An 18,877-nucleotide genomic window follows, 5' to 3' on the forward strand; every position below is an offset into this window, starting at 1 on the left:
TTTAGAAAATTGACAATGTGGGTGGGGGTGAAAAGTTCTGATAAACACCTAGAACAAAAATGATATTAAAGCAACTGATATAACCACAAGAAAGAACATATCTTGAAACCCTTTAATTTCCATGTTTCATTAAATTATAATAATTTGTTCTTTTTCTTTTAGGATATATAAGAAGAGTTGCTTTAATACCATTTTTATATTTATTAATAGGTATTTATCAGAACTTTTCAGGCCCCCCCATGCTATATATTAATTTGAGAAAAAAAATTAATGCTTCCAATTTTTTGGCAAAATTAAATTGCTATCATCAGAGGATAATGATCATATCAATATATGCACCAAGGCACTACATTAGGTAAGTATGACTGAAGCAGAAATAGCAAAGGTAAGTAGGTCTGAAATCCTAAAATAGTGCCACTATTGGCTGGGATAGGTATTATTGGCTGTTGGACTGAAGTTCTCAGGACAAGTGTTTCCATGATTCGAGGCAGTTTTCTATAGTCAAATTACTTGAGGTTCAGGTAGTTCTTTCAGGCTGAAGTACATTCGAGGAAAAGTTTCAGATTTGAATTTGCTCCTGTGGAGTAAGGTAGCCTTTTCTGTAGTATCTTGTGGCAGGTGTCTAAGGTGTATTCAGCAAGGCCTGTGAGCTGTAGTGGTGGAATCGGATGTAGTCTTTGTGTTCAGCGATTCTGATGTGGACTATCATGCCTGTTTAGTCATCATAAGACAGCTGGTACTGTTTTAAGACTTACCTTTGTTGTTTCTGCTTCAATCATACTTACACAATGTATCCTGAATGCACATAGGTATGTTCATTGTTCCCTGATGATGGAAATTTAAGTTTGCTGAAATATTGGAAGTGTTAAATTTTTTTTTTAATTAATGTATATTAGATATTAATTTCTTTAACTAATATCATCACTGATAACCACCCTATAAGTCTTACCACCAGAATTCACATTGCTTTTTTTTTTTTTTTTTTTTTTTTTTTTTGCTTAGTTCTCTTATGTTTTTCACTCTGTTCACTTAGGGAATCTGCTGACTTACTTGCTAGGAACTTTTGAAATGCTTCTTCTTCTTTTCCAGCACTACCTCTTCAACTTCTTGCATCCACCATAGAGTTATTGTTTTTTTGCAACTTCACCATATGCTTCTCTGACTGAATCAGTCATTTTGTTCACCATCTGCCACTGAGATTCCAAAGTTTGGTTCTTACCTACATTCTTGCTTAGCAAAACCAGTGTTCTCTACCAGGTTGGCTGGAAAAAGACCCAGTGGAAGACCAAAATATAGGTGGATTGATATGGTAAAAAGTGCCTTAGAAGATAGATATATAAGATCTGATAATGTTGGAGTCTTGATAGGTAGCAGATTGATTTGGAGGAAAATTGTAGATAGGAAGTTAGTAATGATGTAAATTTTTCACATAGTACTATCATATCCTGTCCACCCCTTGACCGTACATGTCAGGAATTTGATGGTGATGATTACAGATTTACTCATTCAGAAAATAAATTTCATTCAAAGTTTATTTTTTCTTGAATGATGTTTGTATATTTGAGTCTACAGTTCAGAATTAAATGGTGATCCCTTCCTATTTTACATCTTCTGTATACTAATTTATTTCTTAAACCCAGCAACTGGATATTATCACCAATAATATAGTCATTGAGACTTTTCTTATTTCTTGTCTTTTTGTCATGTGAATTAATGCATGTAATGACAAGTCTTTGTCCTGAACAGAAATTTAGGAGGTACTTACCATTATTATTATTAGATGTCACTTACGTCTGTTAATTATTTCCTTCTCTGCTGTTTGGATCTCCAACAAGGCCCAAATTTTTTGTGTCAGCTGCCTTCTCCACTGACTCAGAATACTTCTACATTTCTTTAGGAGGACAGGCACAAATAAGTCTTATTTGTCCAACTCCTCATTTTGATGTTTGTTCACACTCTACTTGAAATTGCCTGTCATTCAAGAAGGTTATCTTCATGTTGATCATTGAATGCCATAGTTATTTTTTCCTTTTTCTGATCATAACTACTTGAATATAACATCTTGTATTTATTTAAAAGAATCTCATCTGTTTTTGCTATTACAAATTACATTAGCCTGGTACTTTTCCAATTCTTCTGTCAGTTCCACCTCTTTTTGTTGTTTCCTCTTATGTTGATTGTGCCAATCTTGATTCTTGTAAACAAGGGTATCCACTATTGGGTGATTCCCCCCAGCCAACATGAAATTGTGTTGTACCATCATTTTGTTTTGGCTTAAGCCAATAAGAAATTTTGGTAATTTGGTCGTACCCCAAATTGCCAGCCCATCTGTTTGCTTAGTATCTTGGTAGATACCCGCTAATTACATGCAGCATGAGGACACTATACAGATTGCATCCTTTAGTACTGGTCCATGAGGTAGGAAACAAGTTGTCCGAGAGATGGCAAACTGGAAGTCAAGACATGTAAAGTATCATTATGTGGCATTTCTGGATATGCATGCAGATACTAAGTGATGTTAGGCAAAAAACTTTTTGCTTTCCAGTTATATAATTCACTGATAATTATGAGAAATTCTATAATTGTTGGTATTTCTAAGTGTAGGTATACCATGAAGCCAGTTCATAAATATTAGTTTTACACAAAAATTCTAAAAAAACTTTAAATTGGCATATCACATGTATTGTCAATGTGTAAAAATGTCCTTGCATTGCACATATGGTAGTAGTTGCAATGAACATGTTAAAAGGTTATGTGGAAACCTCTTCCCAGTTATCTAGCTTTGACCCTTAGTGATCTTGTAAAAAATTATATATGATTAATTGTACAAGTTCTTCCAAATTACACATTAGAATATATGCATTTGATTTTTATCTTCAGTGTTTATATTTATAGGCTTGATATTTTTTTGAAACAGGAACCTGATAAATCTTGGGCAGATCATCAGTGGGCTTTATGTGTATTTGATGATGTTATTGAACATGGTGGCCCTGTGAGTACTATTATTTCTACTTTAAATTAAAATTAGCCAGAATACTGAATTTTGATATATATTTCATGTTCTATTTCTTTAGAGAATATAATGTCTGAACTTTTTTCTCCAAGAAGTAGTTTTCATCAAATTTGATTCAATTTATGTTAATAATAAAATTGTCGAAGATAGGATTAAGCTTGAAGTACTTGGTATAATTGGATGGTATTTTCTCTGATTATTGATGCAGAAATTTGAGATTTTGTCTTGTCCTTTTAAAAGATAGGGACTTTGGGGATGGTTTGTTTTAGACAGTGCTTGTATTTTTATTTTCTTAACCACTTTGGTGGTGAAAAAGCATTGAGTATAAGATGATATTCAAAATGGGATGTTAATGCTAGTATGAATGATTTCACATCATTAGAATCAGAGACTGAAAACAGTAAAAGGAGACATAGAAATTACACATATCAACCCCTTTGATACAGTTTTAGACAGTCTGTGCCTGAGAGGACTATGAGAGATCGGATGTGTCCATGAGGAAGGAAAGTTGCACTAACTTGTGATCTGTGCCTGTGAAAGAAGTAATATCAGTATAATGGAATGAGCTCTTAGTGGGGAAAAGGATAAGAGTATAGAAAAAGAGTAGACCTGCTTTGGATTATTGAGAAAAGTTTAAGATTAAATGTACTTTATAGATAGGATTGTTGCTAATAGTGGTTTGGGGAGAGCTGTAGTGGGGAAGAGAAAGAGAATCAGTTAGGGAAGACATCAAAAAAAAAAAGTGACATTGCTCTTTAGGAAGTTTTATTGCAAATACGCCAGCTTTTTTTTTTTGTTGTTGTTGTTGTTGTTCTTTGTTGTTTTATGGATGCAGTAAAGACAACGAATAAGTATTGACCTAGGTAAGGAAATACTAAGCAAGAAAAATAAAATGAATTTACAAGAGAAACATTCCATGTTAAGCAGTGTCTAACATAATGTCAGAGTAGATCTCACATTCATGGATTTCGAGGTTATATTATGAGGTTGTGTAATTTAGTGCTCGTGTAGAATTAGTAAATTTTTGTCTGTTTTATTATGTTTTTTCCTTGGAAAATTAGTGTAGATTTTCATGTTTTTAGAGTATTTAATATCTTTATAACATTAATATCTTTATAATTTCGGCATGGCACCAAAGCGACAAACAATGGCAGCAAAGACCACGTTGTCTGGATTTGAATTTACAGGACTTTATTCAGTGCAGTGTGTGTGAAATATATTCATTGAGAAAATTAAAGAATATGTGGAAGGAAATTGAAACTAGAGAGAGAGAGAGAGTTTGTATTAAGTGTTTCAAAAGTGAGTGTCTGTTAGGTGACGAGAACGCAAGAAATACCAATGGTAAGATGGTAAATGATGTTAATGTCGAACGTATGGCCGTGGAAATAGAGAAGAACGAAATGGATATTAATAAAGAAATTGTGCACTTAAATGTTATCTTTCATAGGAACAAAGTGCAAAATTGAAAAATTGCAGAAGTGGCAAGAGTTAAGCGGGGCTGAAAAGAAAGAAGCAGGTGATCTGAAGGAATAATAAAGACAGACCAAACAAACAAGTTAAGGAAAAAATTATGTATGGAGACTCAATGATCAGGGGAGTATTAACAAAAGTGTGACCAAGTCGTGTTTTCTGGATGCAAAATTCATGATATTAGCCCCAAGAGTGGCTGTTCATTTGAATATCTGGATGCAAAAGTAAGTTGAAGGAAATTATTGTCTTGGTTGGTAAAAATGATTTAAAAGGCAAGAAGTATTTTATGAGGGAAGACGCAAAGGAGTTGTTAGAAAGAGGCAAAACTGAACAAGAAGCTGAACATAGTCTCTTACAACACTATGATAGAGGCGAGCTGAGGAGGAGAGCATTGATAGCCAATTAGTCAATACGTAGAGTGTGCAAAAGAAATGATGTAGAATTTGTGGATCTATGGTCTCTGTTTGACAGAAGAAAAGATTTGTACAATGCTCATGGAACTACAACTAAATGGTTTTGGTGTTAGGTGTCTGGAGAGAGAGCTTTGTTCACCGAGCATGCTGAAGTACAAATTCAGGGAAACTTAAGCAATTAGGGTGGAGCAAGTGAGTTTGTGTGAAGGTACCCATGAAGCGAGTGAGTATGAGAAGGACCAAGTGAGGAATCTAGTCTCTCAAGCAAAAATATTGCATAGCATAGTCAATTCAGAAAGTAAAGGTGGGTGGAGGACTAAAGGAATGCAGCAGTTTCTATATACTAATGCCAGAAGTATCAGGAACAAGAGGGAGGAGTTTTTGGCATTAGTTAGTGAGACTTAGCTAACAGCAGATGATGTAGTTACAGGGATTGAATATGAATGGTTTAGTATTTTCAGGCAAGATAGGATAGAGGGAGGAATACTGCTGATGATAGTAGATGAATTGCAACCAAAAACAATAGAGAGTGGCTGTTCATTTGAAGCAATCCAGTGTGAGATCAAGGCCAGTAAGACAAAATATATAGCTGGTTGTTGTTATAGGCCAGGGAATTCCACAGATGATCTGGAAGACATGCATTGCCAAATTAGTACAATGAGTATAGGTTGAGTGATTATTATGGGGGACTTCAACTATGGAGATATAGACTGGAAGAAAGAACGATCACATGATAGGAAGGAAATAGAATTTAAAGAATTTCTGTTAAGAGATAATTACTTTAGCACCATGCCTGGACTGGTTTTAAATGCTGCGACAAGTTCAAACATGTTTGAAAATTAGGCGCTCCTCACTTTGTTGTGGATTGTGCTAATGACTCAGCCTCTGGCTGACAGCCGCTCACGGTTGTCGATACCTCCGAGCACGAGTGAAGTACAGAGGTATCTGTTATAGGAAACGTGTGGTCACAAGCAAGGTCAATGCAATGCGGCCCAGCACGTCTGTAGTGTGTGCTGTCGCATTTTTACGATGCGATAGTGTGCAGTTAGCTTTACATTGAATATGAGACTGGTGATACTCGACTCTAACAAAGTTCCTTTAAAATTTCAGGATTTGTGAAGTGTTCCGTCATAGGAAAAGTTCGAGAAACACTAACCTAGAGTAAGGAGGGTTAATTCGGTAGGAGTTAGATGGATGAGTAATATGATTAAACACAAGCTGCAGAGGGTATATAAAGAGAAAGGCGAACAACACAAGGTTCAGGCAAGAAAGTTGACCAGCATAGCAAGGAAGGCAAAATCAGATTTTGAGAAGAATTTAGCCTAACAGGGCAAAGGAAATCCCGAGTTCTTTCATTATGTGGCAAGTAAGAAGAAGAATGACTATGGAAGATTAACCTTAATGAGTGATGATGTTCACGAGGAGACAGAAGTGGATAGAATACAGGGTGATTCAAAAGGATGGACTATTTTGTACTGAATTTGCATACTGAAATTGAGTCCATCTTTTTGAATCGCCCTGTAGTTGAGTTACTGAGCAACCACTTTTCAAGGATATCCTAGTGAGGTTACTGCTTTAAGCTATGTGACAGACACTAATGTGGGAACAGAGGTGGATGAATTGGAGGTTCTTAGGATATTGCAGAATCTTAATGTAAATGCAGCTGTGTGATTGGATGGAATATCAGCAAGGGTTTTGCGAGAATGTGCAAGGGAACTGGCAATGCCTTTGACTAGACACTTTAATTTAATTAATTTAAGTCTCTTCTGTAGAGTTCCAAGGGAGTGGAAAGAGGGCAAAATAATTCCCTTGCATAAGGGAGATTCTAAGACTGCAGTTGCAAATTATAGACCAATCAGTATCTCAGCCATGGTAGTAAAAAAAAGTTAGAAAAAATAATAATAAAAGAGAATTCAAGAATGGGTAGATAAAAATATGATACTGTATGAGGGTCAACATTACTTTGTGAAGGGTTCGGTCATACCTTGATAATTTACTAACATTTTATAATACAGTAACAGCTGAGTTGGAAAGGAAATGGCTACATTATGATTTTGCAAAGGCATTTGATAGAATATCACATGAACACTGTTATGCAAATTAGAACAAATGGGGATGGATATGATATTGGTTAAGTGAATAAGAAGGTGGCTGCTTGACTGATATCAAAAAGCGGTATGTGAAGGGGCAGAATCGAGGCGAAAACAGGTGATTAGTGGTGTGCTGGGACCATTGCTGTTTAATTTATGCATAAATGATATAGGAAATAATCTGAAAGGAAATATTCAGTTGTTTGCTGATGATGTGAAATTAGGTAGAATAATAGTTAATCAAATCGATGTGGAGAGCTTGCAGGACGATTTAAATAGATTGTCATTATGGGCAAAAAATTAATGGATGTCGGTTTAATGACAAGAGATGTCAAGTTATGCATTTTGGGATAAATAGATTACAAGCCATGTATCACATTAATGGCACTGTACTCCAGGAATAGATGAAGCTAGAGATTTAGGGGTGGTGGTAGTATAGTATAGAGGACATATTGCTAAAGTAGCCCATAAGATTACTTGGCTATTGAAGAACACATTAACAAGTAGAGATAAGGAAGTTGTTATTCCTCTTTATAAGGCCTTGAAATTACTTTGCTTAAGTCTGGTCCCCTGGGTTTCTTGGGGATAAGGAAGTGGTGTGGAGGCAAGTTATCAAGATGGCGAGTGGTCTGGGGAATGTGGCCTATGAGGATAGATTGAAGGTGTATGGATTGCAGAAGTTGGTTGATAGGAGAAAAAGAGGGGATGTGATGAAGCTAGAGATTTAAGAAACATTTAAGTTGCTTAAAGGATTTAAGCAACTTAAATGTTTTTAAGTTGTTTTATAAATTCAACTTTTATAGGATAGATGCAGGGGAAATGTTTTAGCACTTTGATAGAGGTAACAGAACAAGGGTCATCCCTGGAAGTTGAATAAACTTGTGGTTAGTAGGAGTGTGAGGACTAGATTTTTTTTTTATTTTTAGAGAGTTGTGAATAAGTAGAATGGGTTGCCAGAGTCAACTGTGAGTGTTTTGTCTGTTAATAGGTTCAAGGAGAGTATGATAGATTGGGTCTCCTGCAGTGAGTCTTCGGACTCCATGGCTCAGTCAGTATAGATGAAGCCTTTTGGTTGGAAAGACCTGGCTTCAATTCTCATCCGTGACTTGAGGAACCTTTATCAGGTCTCTTTCAACGAAAGATTAGTCTCATGGTGGTAGGGGATTTTTACATCCGGAAACTCGGGTTTTTTGTCCTCAAGAAAAGGCAAATCAGCCTCATGAACACACAAGAATTACAGTCAGGAATACTTTAGACCCAGCCATAGGCTTGATTCGTCAGCTATGCCGGTCCTGAGCCCATATAAAATTAAGGGGATTGAGATGGCACCATACTTCATTGTAAAATGGACCTCATGACCGTTGTATCATCATCATACACTAAATAAAATAAATAAATAATATAAACAATCATTGAGTCAAAACAACAATCAGTACAGTGGCCCATTCATCATCTCTGAAAGCAAAAAGTTCAAGCAGGCACCACTGGTGAAAATAATGATGGCTATTCTCTTCTGGGATCGAAGGGATCTTGCTCTTAGATTTTCTTCAGCAAGGAACTACAATTAATGTTGATGTTTGTTGTGAAATGATGAAGAAACTCTGACAAGCAATTCAGCACTTTAAAGAAGATGAGGAACTGAAGGACAGTGTGACTCAGTGGTTGAACTCACTGGCAAGAGACTTTTTTGATGCAAGTATGAAGAAGCTGGTTCCGTGATACCAAAAACCCCTGGAAATCAAAGATAGACGAGTCTTTGGACTTCATGGAGGTACCCGTATAATAATAATATTATATGTGGTTTCATATGTTAGAAATCATAGGTACAGATCATAAAAATCATGAAGTGAATAATTGGGAAAAATGAATTGAGTGATTATTGAAAAAGTTGATTTGGGATCTTTGGTTAAGAAAGGTATACATGGTATTAAGGAAAGAGAAAACTGGGGGGGGGGGCTGGTTTACCTATCTCATGTCTCCAATAAGCAAGGCAGTGTCATTGCACCAGAATACTATCAGCTTAGAGAAATTGTTGGTAATGGTTAGAATTCAAACAAGATGACTAAATAAAGTTAATTTTCTTTAGGAAAAAAGTTAGTCAGTGAGAAAAAAATGGTGAATAAACAGTTCTCTTAGCATAACACACAAGAAACATCTGATACTGAAATGATGTAGTTCATCTTTACTGGACCTGCAGAGTAGAGCAGAAAGTATTATTTTTTCTTACTGTGTATTAGGCCAATAACTTGCTACAGTCTTGTACCATCTTCTGTAAGGTCTTCCCAGTACTTTGTTTTAAGGATGTAGGGATATTTAACTTTACACAGATAGTCCATCAACTCCCAAAAATATCAGATAATCTTCACCATCCTGCTAACACTCTTTACCAGCTCTTAACTTTCTTCCTTGGTAACAGACTATAATATTCAAGCTCTTACTTTAGAATATCTTTCACTCAACTATTTTTAAACCTATGTCCTTTGTCATTATAAAGGTCAAATGGGATCACCTCCATGGCTTCTGCTTCTCCTTTCCTTAATCAGATTTTTGTTTTGTTCTCCTGATCCAAACACTTGCTTGGTGACTGAATGCACAAAATCCACTTCCTTTTCAAAAGGTAGTTGAGTCTTTTAGTTCCTCAACTAGGTCATTTGACCCAACTTTTGTTCATCCACATTCTCTCACATTTAAATGGTACTGTAATATTGATCAAGGAAAAGGACAAACTGCTGGCATCATCCTTCTCCTCCAAACCCTGCACTGATGACTAAGGCAAAGTATCAGCACACTTTACAAAGAACTACTCTCAGAATGCCTCACCTAGTGTCATCAGCATCCTGAATAGCTTAGACACCTTGTTCTGGTGATATTGCCTATCATGCTAAAAACATTCTACATAATTATCACTTGTTGTAGACTGTCTTGTCACTCTATTCGCTTAACTTAATTTTTGCTGTAGCTTGTTTTTGTGCTAATATTCATCCCATTCCAAAACAGTCAAAAGTTGTCCAGTCTCTCAGAAATCACAGAGTAGATCAGCAGCTGACCATTGAGTAGCAATATGGATTTCACTACTCTTGATCCCAACAACATATGATATTCACATCTTCAGTTCCTTCTCAGTTTTTGTAGTGATCAGCATTGGATTTCAGTAGCACTCGGCTTTGTGGTTCAAAAATTCAGTTACTGTACACTGTTTTAGATGCTTTTACAAACTTGTACAGTACTTCTTTCTTATATACACAACATGAGAAATACAACTTTAATTGTACATTGCTTTATAGTAGAGAAATGAAAAACAAAACCAAATACACATTTTTAAGGTCACTCATACTCCAAGTGCTATGCAAGCATGTGAATTGCTTTCGGAATACTTTCATATAAAGTCTTATGCATCTGCAACTTGGCATTTTATGGGCATAGAAGTTCATTTAACATCTCCCTTGAAGAACATTAGAAACAAATACTGCTGTTATTATATCAAGTCGGAATTGACAAACCATGAGATGGACATCCTTTCATCTAGGATTAAATAGGGAAAAAGCTGCATTCATCTCTTCCTATAGCACTCAATATAACCAATTATTAAATAACTCCTGGTCAAAGCTTCATATACACGATGCTAAATTGAATGTTGAATTATCCAAATGATTCAAACAATTCAATTATCCACTATGACAAACAATTTAAGTCCGTACAAGTTTTATATAATAAGTGCTGACTGAACATTAGAAGCTCTAATAATTCCGAGACTGTAGTAACAAATTTGGCATGAAAATTAGTAATAAAAAGACCAAAAAAAAATATTAATAGGAACATTAAAAATAAAACTACATCTTGAATGGAGAACCTACAAAACAGGTAAAAATTTCTGCTATGTGGCACAATACTTTATTAAAGATGGCAAATTAAATATGAAATATACAGCAGAATAAACCAAGCTGATATGACTGATTTTCTCTTAGTCCATATAAATTCATTCAACTGGATGAAATTATATGGATTAAGAGAAAAATCATTCAAAACACTGACCTAGATATGTACAAAACATATCTAGGTCAGTGTTTTGAATGATATCTAGGTCAGTCAAAACCAATTTTAATTTATGGATGTGAGAACTGGACATAGTTCTCACACAGATCAAGTAGTTTAGAAATAAACTACTTGATCATAAACTAGAGACCACAATATGAGAGTTCTGAGAATCATAGGCATCATTAGTACAATATCATATGATGGCACAGGGAAGTAAAAAATGAACAGATAGCAAAATCATATTTGAAATGAAGATATTAGAATGAAACTTGACATTGTCAGTATTCAAGAATCTGTGATCAGAGCTAACCTACAGTAGTATGGTCACTTAAACAGAATGAGAGACATAACTCAAATGATTGTTGGAAGTTTTTCCACTTGGTTATACTATAAATTAAAGAGGCCAAGAAATTATATTCTTGGTATAATCTTTTATCCACGTGTAAGCAAACAAAGTTTGCACCTAATGACTTCACATCACTTGCCTTAGTATCCCAAAGCAAAGCATATATCCTTACGGACGACATGTATAATGCATAGCATTGTGATGTGAAGTCATTAGCTCTCCACCAGTCCTGAAAATATTTCAGGTGCAAACTTTGTTTGCTTACACTTGGATAAAAGATTAAACCAGGAATATAATTTCTTGGCATCTTTAATTTATAAATCAGATGATGTTTCTTGAGAGAAAAAAAAACACTTTCATTTATATAGAATAAGAAAGAAGTTAGTCAAAACACTAAATTAGCTGTATACAAGACAAGTGTTGAAACCAGTTTTAACTTATGGATCTGAGAGCTGGATTAAAAATAAAACACTTAATCAAAGACCAGAGTCCTCCGATATGAGAGTTATGAGAAAGATTAATGGGGTAAACTGGTGGCAGTATCATATGATAACTTGACATTGTTATCATTCAGTAACTACTAGAGCTAATCTCAGGTGGTATGGTCACTTAAACAGAATGGGAGAGTAAAGATTAGCTAAACAAGTGTTCTTTGCCAGGATGTTATTAAAAGACCAAGATGTAGGTGGATTAATATAGTAAAAAGTACCTTAAAGGCAGAAATATAAGATCTGATAATTTTGGAATCTTGAAAATAACAGGCTAATCTGGAGGGAAATTGTCGATAGGAAGTTAGTAATGAAGTAATTTTTCATCTATTACTATCATAAGATCCTGCACTCTAGGGTTCTCGAGCGGAACCTAATCAAGGGTCTACCATGAGTATACCATCAACAGACGTACCAGTATCCTCGAGCAAGTGGTGGCCGACCACACACCATTGATGACCAGCGTCGATGTAGACTGTCCAGGTTGTACAGACCAACTGCAGGGTAACAGTGGTACAAATCATATCCAGTTTCAAATGTAGGCGGTCCAAGCAGCTTCCCTGCATAGTATGGGAACTGACACCCTAATTGTATACCACTGTAGACAGCTCGTCATTAGGCATCATGCCTTGGTGTCGGGTTGATCAAAACTGGACCTCTGCATAATGGACCAGAGTTGTATTGTCTGAATCTCATTATCAGTCGTACCGAACTGATAGGAGGGCACGGGTGTGGTGTTGACAGCATAGCCTCATTGTGCCATTTCAGTTCTGTTCATAGAGGTGATAGTTTGGGATATCAGAATGTACTGGCTGATCACCTACATGAAGGTAATCCACCATGAAGGATGCAGGCCACTTTCATGGTCTGTTTCAGCAGGATAATGTATTGCCCCACTGGGATGCAACCACTCAGTGGCCTTCAAGGTCACCAGATTTAAATCCAATTGAATATTTCTGGGATGCTATAGAGCAAGATATCAGATCCATGTATCCTGGACTAACATCTAAGGCTCAATTGTGGACAATGCTGCAACAGGCATGGCTGGAATTAGCTCCTGCAACCCTCTGCCATCTGGTAGAGTCAATGCTTCAGAGAGTATAGGCTGTTATTTATGCTAGAGAAAGACCAACATGCTATTAGGTAGGTATCTGTAATGCTTTGTCCATTGAGTGTATTTTATTTTATTTATTTTTTCTTTGTCTCTCACTCACTCTGTTCAGTTAACTTATTATAATAATTGCTCCAATTTGAATCTGTGATATCAAGTAAATAGTAAATGAACTACTGTCTGTCTGTCTGTGTGTGTACACAAATAAATAAAATTATTAATTGCCAATTATAAGCCTTTCTACACTACAGACCATTTTGCTAGTCTTTGAGTTCATTGTTTTGATGAATTCATGATGAATATAGATTGTGAAGACACACACACTGATTAAATAACTTTTTTTGAATTTATGTGTGCTGTAATTTATTTATTTTTATTTTTTAAGGCATGTGAAAAGTATCAACAGTACTTCTTGCAACCCATGTTAACAGCATTAAAAAATCATAGTCCTGAAGTGAGACAAGCTGCTTCTTATGGACTTGGTGTTTTAGCCCAGTTTGGTGGACAGGAGTTTTCTAAAGCATTGGGAGGTTTGTAGTGTAACAAAAAAGAAAGTAAAAAATTGATATTTTTGTAAGTCAGTTGTTTTTAGTGAAATGACTATTTATTCAATAATCCTCTCTGATATCTATTTTTTCAGTAACAACTCTTAATGCCTACTTCATCAAGAACTTGAGATGAATTTTTCATCTTTTCTTGAGTTTGTGCTTATGAAGCCATTCTTGGCAGGAAATCATTTAAAGAACATTTTGCTTTGTCCTTGAGCTCTGCTCATAGTCAGTCTTCATCATCATCCATGAACTTTTCCATAATTTGCTTGTGTGATCTATGATGTTGTTGCTGAGGAATTGTATACTGATACCATAAATATTACCTGTGATATCCATAATGTTGCAGTCTTTCCAAAATTTTCATGATGGATTATTTATCTTCATCTGTTTTCTCCTTTACAAGTTTCTTAATGTGTGGTGGAGGTAGTAGAATTCAACATTTGACATTACTTCCTTATCCATTAGTTGTATTAATGAAATTAGACTTAAGGATGTTAGTGATGATGCTCAATAATTCCTGTAGCATGAGCACTATAAATGAAACAGTCAAGCAGTATACTGCTTGACTGTTTCATTTATATTACTGTATATTATTCACATATATTACTGTTTTTGTGATTTGGCATTTACTTTGTGTTTATTGCCAAGAAATGTTACTGCACTTAATGCTTTTATTCTTTTTGCTGATAAAATAAAATTAAACAGAGAAAATAATAAATTAAAGTACAGGTAACCCTCGTATAACATGGATGTTAGGTTCCATAGAAATGCTGCGTTATATAAATCACGTTATACGAGACATAGATCACATAGAAAAAGTAGGGTTAGGTTCCAAAATCGTTTTTTCTTTAAATTATATAAACAACAATGACATATCCAACAAAAACAATATTTTTATTTAATTCGGGTAATTCATGTAAGTTAAGAAAACATAAACTATGACAAATATGTAGTATAAAATTCTAAAATTTACAAATTGTACATAAATTTCATTGCACAAAATGCATAAATGTTTTAGACATAATAAAATAAATCGAATATTTTAATCGTCATCACAGTCTTCATAAATTAATCATTTCATAGATGTTCTTTAAGTGGCCGGAGGTCGTCGTCACCACTTGAAATCTCTTGGACATCATTTGTATAATTCTCATTGCATACTTCGGCTGGTTTAGTCATCAAGAAGTCAGTAATAAGACTTTGCTTTCCACTATGTTGCAATTTTTTATTTAGTTCATAATATGGCGCTAAACAAATATCCAATTGTCTTGTGAATTTTCTCGAGCGCTCCATTGAGGGATCATTATCCGTAAAATAACTTCCTAACTTTCTTGCCAAGTCCAATCCTTCTGCTAATTTCTTTAACGGATTCATCACAATCAGAATCTTCGGCAGAACTTTCCCCGCCATTTAGTTCGATGCCATCTATTAATTGTACCAGTTCCTCCTCTTTTAAATCTGTTTCTCCATCAATTAATTCACTAATTTCGTTTTCAACCATATCGCAAAAGCCCTCTCCACCAAAAATGTGTGCTACATTTATTATACGACATAGCTTGGCATCCACTAGAGGTATGAAATTTTGTTCCATTACGGCTTCAGGCCATATTTTTTTTTTAGCAAGCATTCAGTGTAGAGGGTTGTAATTCCTTAATGGACAGAGAAATAATTTTTACGCAATTCAATATTGAAATCTCTTTCCACGTTTGAGGCAGTGTCATGTTTGGATTAGATTCCATTTTTTCCAAAATTAATTGAAATGTTCGCCGAATATAGTATCACTTAAATGTTGATATTATTCCTTGGTTAAGTGGTTGAATGAGTGAAATAGTATTTGGCAGTAAAAAAGTTATTTTAATATTCAGATGGCTTAAATTTGTTGGGTGGCCTGGTGCATTATCTAAAATTAGTAGAATTTTGAAGTCCATATTCTTTTTCTTTGTATAACTTTCTACATCGGGTACAAAACACTTGAAAAAACAATTTTCAAACATGCTAGCTGTTTGAAAATTGTTTTTCAAACAGCTAGCATGTAAATGTCAATAAACCGCCAATAAACAGGTAGAATGGACTTGTCAAGCCCTTTCATCGCATGAGGATTTGCTGATCGGTTAATAAACATTGGTTTTGTCATGTAATCACCTGATGCATTATTACAAAACAGTAGAGTAATTCTGTCTTTGGAAAAACTTTGAATCCAGGAGCTGATCTTTCATTTTTCGAAATATAGGTGCGTTTTGGCATTTTTTTCCAATATAACCCAGATTCATCTGCATTGAACACCTGGTCTGCACTGTAACCACCTTCTTTAATGATTTTTAAAAGTTCTGCTGGGTATTTCCGGACAGCTTCAACATCTGCTGATGCTGATTATCCCTGGATTTTATGATTATACAAAGAAAACCGCTTTTTAAAGTTTTCGAACCAACCTTTACTGGCAGAAAATCCATGCTGAGAGATTTCTTCTGAAGAATCTTGATCAAGTTCTTTTAAATGTTTATAAACTTTGAGAGCTTTTTGCTTAATAAGGTGTCCATCCAAAGGAATTTTCTTTTGAGTGCAATCTTCTATCCAAATCATTAGAGATTTCTCCATTTTTTCTATTAGAATATCGCGAACACGAGCACCACACTTTGCACTTACCGTTGACCCAGCAATAACACTTTCTCGGATTTTATGTTCATTTTGTTTGATTGTTCGAATTGTTGATTCATTTAAATTCAGAGTCCTTGCAACAACTCCTGGTTTCTCCAATTTTCAACCGATCCAAGATTTTAATTTTTTCTTCTAGAGAAATGAATTTCCTCTTCAATGTTGGTTTTTTCCCTTTTGTTGCAGTTTTAGTGGCCATTACAATAAAAATAAATTTTTACATTAAAAAAAAAAGCATTGCATATGTATCTAACTCACCAGAGAATAAACTGCTCTGCTTGAGAATAACACACTTATGATTTTAAATGTGCTTTCCTGGCAGAAAATGAAGACAATTTTCAACAATAAACACTTTATACAGTAAACCCTAGATGGCGAACCTATGGCACTCGTGCCAGAGGTGGCACGTCTGAGAATTTTCCTGGCACGTCAACGATTTACAGGTGATATCCTTTTATACGCTTATAAATTATTCAATTTTTTTTTTAATTGTTACAATATGTACAAGCTGAATTTTGTTTTACACAAGACAGCAGCTATAAAGACGTTTTTGTGCGGTATTAACAAAAGATCGCACGACCCAAAGACAAAAGCAATCGACAAGTGTTGAGTTGAAATACTGATTCTCTTCAATCAAATTCCATTTTATTTATTTATTTATTTTTTTTTTTTTTGTGATTTATATAGGGTTAGGAGCTTTTTGGAGTTAAAGTAATGCCTCTAGTGAAAGCCTACTTTTTTGGATGCAGAGGAGGCAGTATTTGTGATATGTTTTTGTGTCAAGAGAGAGATTTCAGTATTGTCAAGGGTAAGAATGAAATAATGTTTTTGTAGGAAATAACGCAGAGCTGTGTTTTGCTAGCATCGAAGTTGATAATGTTATCCAAACCTTGTTGATGAATGTTTTGCAGATCAGAATTTAAGGTAGTTGAGGTTAGAGTTCTGGAGGTTGAGGTGATTTGTGCTTTGCAAGGTTTGTCAAACGGGAGTGCAATGTGCTGTTATCAGCAAAACTGTGTACCAGATCGGCAGTCAGCTGGAGTAGATCATTTGTGCATAGAAGAAGAGGGTGGGCGAAAGAATACATCCTTGTGGGTCTCCAACATTAGTTGTATAGATAGAAGATAGGAGCCATCCACCATCACTCAAAGTGAACATCTCACCAGAAAGATGGCTACCCAATTGCTGAAGTCAAGGGGCAGACCAAATGATGAGAGTTTTCTTAACATACCTTTGTGCCAAACTCAGTCAAAAGCCTTGGAGATATAAAGAGCAACCACTTTAGATTCACCAAGCCTTTCCATAGTGTTTGCCCAGAGATGGGTGATATTGGTTAGCAGATTCCCTGTTGATTGACAGTGACAGCATCCATACTGTTGGTCATTTATTAGATGAGAATTTTCAAAGAAGCATAGCAGTTTGCTGTTAATGGTTCTTTCCATTACTTTAGAAAGAAGTGAAGTGAGAGAAATTGGATAGTAGCTTGAAGGTGAAGATTTGTCACCTTTCTTAGGAAGTGGTTGTCAAAGATCTTTAGAACAGTTGGAGAGATGCCATCAAGTCCAGAAGATTTTTTGGTATTCAACTTGAGCTAAATTTTTCTGATCCAAATGTAGTGTGGATTGTTTAGAATGGTTGGAGGAACATTTACCATGATCAGCTGTGCAAGAATTGGAGGAGAGGTAAGAAGCCAGGAAGTCGACTTTTTCTGTGTGTGATGATGATGCAATAGTATCATCTGGGTGCATGATAGTGGAGTAGTGTTGGACAGAAGTTATGACCAATAGCTTGGCTAGAGCCCACTAGGCATAGCTGCCATTTGTGTAGGATGAAATGTTCCAGCTTTTAGCTCTCCCAGAATCAGCTTTTGATGTGGTGATAATTTTCTTCTGGACTTTGGTGTAGACTAAATTGGGAGATGGAGTTTTGGATGCAAGCCAACTTTTGTACAGCTCTGCATGCCTGTGAGAGAACCATGGCTTAGATAGGAAAGAAGAATTTAGTGTGGAGCAGGGAATAAATGTTTCCATGCTGAAGAGCATTATTTTGGTGGTTCTTTCTGCATATAGGTTTTGACTCACGTGGCTGGAAAGAGTAATTTGACCAAGGGAATGAGTCATAAAAAAAAGATTAAAAAAATACATTTAAAGAGAGGTGATGGAAGAGTTTAGAGTGGTTGTTGGCATTAGAAGGGAGTAGAGAAAGCACATGAATTTGGTAGGTAGGAGGTAAGGTGATTATTAGTTAAAGGAGGTCAAAATTGGGAGATTCCAGGTTGGATATACTCTGGCATGGCATGGTATATCGGAGCAAACATGTGCAGACCATACTCTCAGATGAGAGGAGTTAAAGAATGTGTAATTGGAAAACCAGAGATGAGTAGTGTTTGAGGAGACTGAGATTTGAGTTTCTATCAAGAACAGGAGGTGAGGTTTTGTAGACTGGATGTGGAAGCGAATATCATTAAGGTGAGAACTGAGGCTGCGTATATTTGTGAAATGGATCTGGAAAGTTCTGTGAAGTTTGCATTCGACCACATGGGTCCCACATGTTTCTTATATAGTGTCTCCATCCTGACATTTTGTTTCCAGTTCTTTCATAATTATTACTGCCTTTTTTTGTCCTATACATAGGTCAGATCTGGCTGAGCTCGTACATATGATGCAGGACTGGTGCCTTCTCTTGCTTGTCACTGCCAATCTGCTCGT

General features: G+C 35.5%; 1 protein-coding gene across 1 annotated transcript in view; it reads left to right on the top strand.

Moving 5' to 3' along the window:
• Karybeta3 (karyopherin beta 3) overlaps nucleotides 1-18,877 on the top strand; it is a 348,737-nt gene that overhangs the window by 268,600 nt on the left and 61,260 nt on the right. Inside the window, exons 23-24 of the mRNA XM_090396827.1 lie at nucleotides 2,918-2,992; nucleotides 13,352-13,496. Of these exons, the coding sequence (XP_090252953.1) occupies nucleotides 2,918-2,992; nucleotides 13,352-13,496 (220 nt within the window). The remainder of the gene's footprint in view (nucleotides 1-2,917; nucleotides 2,993-13,351; nucleotides 13,497-18,877) is intronic.

The sequence above is a fragment of the Typopeltis vanoorti genome, chromosome 8, assembly GCF_054136105.1.
Source record: "Typopeltis vanoorti isolate ZY-2024b chromosome 8, IOZ_Tvanoo_1.0, whole genome shotgun sequence".
Lineage (NCBI taxonomy): Eukaryota > Metazoa > Arthropoda > Arachnida > Uropygi > Thelyphonidae > Typopeltis > Typopeltis vanoorti.